This window comes from Argentina silus, assembly GCF_951799395.1.
Source record: "Argentina silus genome assembly, chromosome: 20".
Taxonomy (NCBI): Eukaryota; Metazoa; Chordata; class Actinopteri; order Argentiniformes; family Argentinidae; genus Argentina; species Argentina silus.
The window spans coordinates 14967615-14972614 of record NC_139674.1 but is presented as its reverse complement, the minus strand read 5'-3'; the positions used below and the strand labels follow the sequence as shown (position 1 = coordinate 14972614).

General features: G+C 52.3%; 1 protein-coding gene across 1 annotated transcript in view; it reads right to left on the bottom strand.

Annotated features, from left to right (window-relative positions):
• Nucleotides 1-1042: 1042 nt before the first annotated feature.
• LOC310820336 (UPF0606 protein KIAA1549-like) overlaps nucleotides 1043-5000 on the bottom strand; it is a gene marked incomplete at both ends in the record, with an annotated part of 11495 nt that continues 7537 nt past the window's right edge. The window contains 8 exons of the mRNA XM_083691919.1: nucleotides 1043-1267; nucleotides 1555-1709; nucleotides 2006-2133; nucleotides 2278-2330; nucleotides 2460-2756; nucleotides 2909-3056; nucleotides 3414-3652; nucleotides 4069-4265. Of these exons, the coding sequence (XP_083548045.1) occupies nucleotides 1043-1267; nucleotides 1555-1709; nucleotides 2006-2133; nucleotides 2278-2330; nucleotides 2460-2756; nucleotides 2909-3056; nucleotides 3414-3652; nucleotides 4069-4265 (1442 nt within the window). The remainder of the gene's footprint in view (nucleotides 1268-1554; nucleotides 1710-2005; nucleotides 2134-2277; nucleotides 2331-2459; nucleotides 2757-2908; nucleotides 3057-3413; nucleotides 3653-4068; nucleotides 4266-5000) is intronic.

Below are 5000 nucleotides of genomic sequence, written 5' to 3'. Positions count from 1 at the left end.
GCTGTACACATTGGTGGTGGGTGCGTATTGAGACCTCGTGAAAAGCGCGTTATAAATGCAATGCATAACTTTTTTTTCTTCACCATCAACACATGATTACACAAGCGTGCGGCTACGCGAAGCAACGTATCCACGGCGATAAACGACATTACCAGCTCCAAAGCTACAACGAGCGCAAACACAGGGAAAATACAACCATAGAACGCCCAAACAGTATTTTGGTCTTTTTTTTGGAAACAAAATAAAGGATTTAAAGTATATTTTCATAGCAATAAAAAATAAATAACATTTCGATACTCCATTGGTCACCCTTACATTAATATTGTGCTCATTGGGGTTTATATCTCTTTACATATATATTGATATATTTTTTTCATCTGTATATATTCATGTCCCCCATGCCCATGGTAATAATACTCTTTCTACAGTGTAAGACCTCACCAATATGGCTGATGAATGGAGACCTCACCACCATGGCCAATGAAATGAGACCTCACCAACATGGCTGATGAAACGTGACCTCACCAACATGGCTGATGAAATGTGACCTCACCAATAAAGCTGATGAAAGCGTGTTGAAGGCAATGTGTGGTTAATGACAGGAGACATGAGGCGAACGGTTAGCACCACAGGAGGTCAGGAGGTCAGGAGGGGAGAAGACCCCTCTCCAGGAAGCACTTCAAAGAAATTCTGAAGAAAAACAAACTCCTGTCCAGTGACTCTGTGCTGTAGAATGAGAAACGTTTGCAGAGAGAACAGAGGACCCTGTAAAGTACCGTGATCTTATTAAGAGAGTATGGTATCTGGTGTCAGACCGATTTAGACTTGTTCACATCGGATTTGGATTAGTGCTCCAAACTGGTTTGGCGGTCGCGGTTCAGACTGGTATAGACAGCTTCAGGGATAGTGGTTCAAACCAGTGCAAACCAGTTTAGAGTTAGGGGTGGTGGTGGTTAGGACCGGTACAAACCGGTTTTGGGGTTGTGGTTCAGACCAGTTCAGACCATTTTATAGATGGGGATTCAGATTGATTCAGCCCAGTTTAGGGGTAGCCGGCCACAGCAGCCTGTTTCTGGGCCAGACGACGCAGCTCCTCACGAATGGCCTTGATGAGGGAGGCGGAGCTTTGGGCGGAGGGGGAGGAGTCGTCTTGGAGATACTCGGGAGTGGGCGGAGCCAGGAGTAGTGGGGGGGCGGAGGGATCTTGGATGGAGGAACTGGGCATCTGAAACACCGAGGAAGAGGAGAACTCAGGAAACGACAGCACCTGGAGAGAGAAGGGGAGAGAGGGACACACACACACACACACACACACACACACACACACACACACACACACACACACACACACACACACACAGAACACAGACAGACAGACAGACAGACAGACAGACCCACGCGCACACACACAGACAGACAGACAGACAGACAGACACACACACACACACACACACAGATTAGGATTACTGTTCTGTAAACCACATTGTCTCTTGGTCTCTGATGTGCGGCCCAAAGCAAGCCCCATGTAGTCCCTCTGAGCCCCCGGGGACTCACACTCTCCCTGCTGTTCCCTGGCCTGGAGAGGTCCTGGTTGGAGGGTTGCTGGTTCCAGCTGGAGCCCGTGGGCCCAGAGACGCTGCGGCCCACCCCGGGGTACGCACTGATCCGGCTCGACAACCCCACCTGGGTCAGGTGGTGCAGCTGAGCACCTGGGAACACAGATGGAAGAAATATGTAAGTGCACACAGACACACACACACACACACACACACACACACACACTAACAACGTACTCTTTTCAAAAATTAATGTCAGCAATCATGTCATCATGGACCAGAATCTCAAAGGAATGTTTCCAACATCTTGTGGAATCAATGGCACGAAGAATTGAGGCTGTTTTGAGAGCAAAGGGAGGCCCTACCCAGTATTAGTACAGTGTTCCTAATTAAGTGTTCAGTGAGTGAACATTGATCACACACACACACACACACACAATGCGTTTTACCTGTGCTGCCCCCTACAGGGCGTGGTCTGGAGGAGGAGGGGGGGTCTTCATACTGCCCTCTGCTGGAATACACAGAGTCCTGAATCTGCTCTCCTGAAGTGACATACCCTCCCGAGCCCAGGCCCTGCCTGGAACACACACCACCACCACCACAACAACAACAACAACAACAAATTGTTACTGGTTTATTTGCACTCTACATATCCATTGTGTATAAGATTGTCATGTCTTGAGAATGGATTGCATGAACGATTCAACAGTGTCACACTCACTCCTGCATCAAACCTTGGACTGACGTGGGAGACATCCCTAACTCTGCATACCTCTGGAGAGAGAGAGAGAGGGGGGGGGGGGGGTGAGGCAGCTGTAAAAACCAGTAACACGACCAGTAAAAACCAGTAACACACACTCTAGGAACCAGCAACCAGTAAAAACCAGTAACACACACACTCACAGCAGAGAAGGGACTGTGTGTGGGGACCACCGGGTAAGAGGAGGACCCCCACTGCCGTGACGGCCTGGACTGGGGGGACGGGCTGGGCAGGGCGGGGCTGACCCCTGTGACCCCGGCGCTGCCCTGGGAGGAGGGCGACACCAGGGCGAAGGCGTCGTCCAATAGCGAGTGCATCTGCTGCCGCGCCTCCTCAATGGAGGGCTGGGGGGGCATGTAGGGGGGCGGCGGGGGGGCGGAGTCAAACACCTCGTCGTTAGGGGAGGGGCTCCCGTGGTCAGGAGGCAGGTCGGGGTCCGACTGGTGGAAAGTTAAGAGGAGGAGTGAGAATGGGTTGTGTGGTGTGTGTGTGTGTGTGTGTGTGTGTGTGTGTGTGTGTGTGTGTGTGTGTGTGTGTGTGTGTGTGTGTGTGTGTGTGTCTGTCTGTCTGTCTGTCTGTCTGTCTGTCTCACCATATAGGCCACATTGTTGAGTCCAGGGTATTTCCTGTAGGTGGCGCTGTGGTCAGTGAGAAGGCGGTCTCTGTCTGTCAGTCTGTCTGTGTCTGGGAGACTACCGTTCCCCGGCTGCCTTCGCCGGCCGCGAGGAGAGTGCCTCCCCCTGGTAAAAACAAGGAATTACAGCTCATTAACACAGGGACACACAGCTCCCTAACATACAGAGAAACAGCTCCCTAACACACAGAGAAACACAGCTCCCTAACACACACCTGGCCATGAACAAGCTTGTTGTTCCAGAGCTGACACTTCGATCCAAAACAGTTTTTTTCTAATATCGATCTACATCAACATATTGAGGTCAGAAGTGTGTGTGGGGGGGGGGGGGGGGATTAAAGTTGAAAGGTGGAGGGTGAGTTTTATAATATCCATCTTTCTTAAACGTATGCGTGAGGTCAGAAGCAGGGGGGTTAAAGTTGAAAGGTGAAGGTGGTGGGGGGGGGGCTGGGTGACCTCTCACCTCCTCCTGGAGTCGGTGGGCGTGGGAGGCGAGGGGACATCGTTGTGCAGGATGCTGTCCATGTGGTCGTGGGCGGAGCTGTAGAGGCGTTGGACCCCCCCGCCCGGCTCCGAGCCGTCCCCCCCGAACGCGTCCAAGATGTCGTCCATGGAGGGGAACTCACAGTGGCCCCGCCTCTTAGCACGCTGACGCAGCTTGTTTCTGTGGTGCTCGATCTCCGACTTATGCCTCAGAGCCACCTGCACACACACACACACGCACACGCACCCGCACACACACAGGCACACACCACGTGCACACACACACACGCACGCACGCACGCACACACACACACACACACACACACACACACACACACACACACACACACACACACACACACACACACACACACACACACACACACACACACACACACACACACACACACACGTTTTGTTTGTTTTAACACACATTGAGCGAATGACAAATACCAGTGAAAGAGAATGCAAACACAGACAGGATGAAGAAAGAATCCGAGAGACAGAGATGTGTGCGTGTGTGTGTGTGTGTGTGTCACCTCACCTCTGCACTGACCCTCTCGGTGAGCATGGGGCTGTGTGTGTGTGTGTGTGTGTGTGTGTGTGTGTGTGTGTGTGTGCACGCGTCACCTCACCTCTGCGCTGACCCTCTCGGTGAGCGTGGGGCTGTGTGTGTGTGTCGGGGGGCTGGGCCGCGGCTGCATGGCGATCAGCTGGACCTTGTTGGCTTGACGACGGTTGCCGTCAGACGAGCCTCGGGACAGGCGGTCCACGTGGTCGAAGATGGAGGAGGAGGAGAGCAGCTCATCTGGCCCACTGCCGGAGGGGGGGACTGGGACGGAGGGAGGGAGAGAGGAGAGAGGGATGAAGAGAGAAAGAGAGAGGAAAGGGAGGGGTAGAGAGAATAGAACGGTCAAGCACAGTAAATCGTTGTCATGGCACTTTATGGTGCACAGACGTGTCGCCATGACACCAAACCATTCAACACGGAGACGATATCTCACCCATCTTACTGGTTCTCCCTGTGGTCAGGATCGAAGGAAAGGGGGAGAGACAGGATGAGAAAGGAAATAAACAGAAGGGAGGGAGGGAGGGAGGGGGAGAGAGAAATAATCAATATCCATGACCTGGTAATGGGTACAGAATGCTCTACTGTACTAGATTGTGTTCAGATTACAAGCTTAGTTCCCCCTTTTTCTCCTCTCTTGTAACCCCTACCCCTCCTCCACATTCTCTCCATCCTCCTCCATAATACAGTTCCTCCTGCTACCTCTCTCTCTCTCTCTCTCTCCCTCCCTCCCTCCCTCAGTTCTTTCTCTTTGATGCAGCTCCTTTAATCAGCGGGTGTCCAGCTGAGTCAGCAGACAACTCTCTTGACATACACACACACACACACACACACACACACACACACACACACACACACACACACACACACGCGCCGTATGCACACACACACACACACACATACACACACACACACACACACACACACACACATGCACACACACATGCACACACACACACACACGCGCCGTATGCACACACACACACACACACACACACA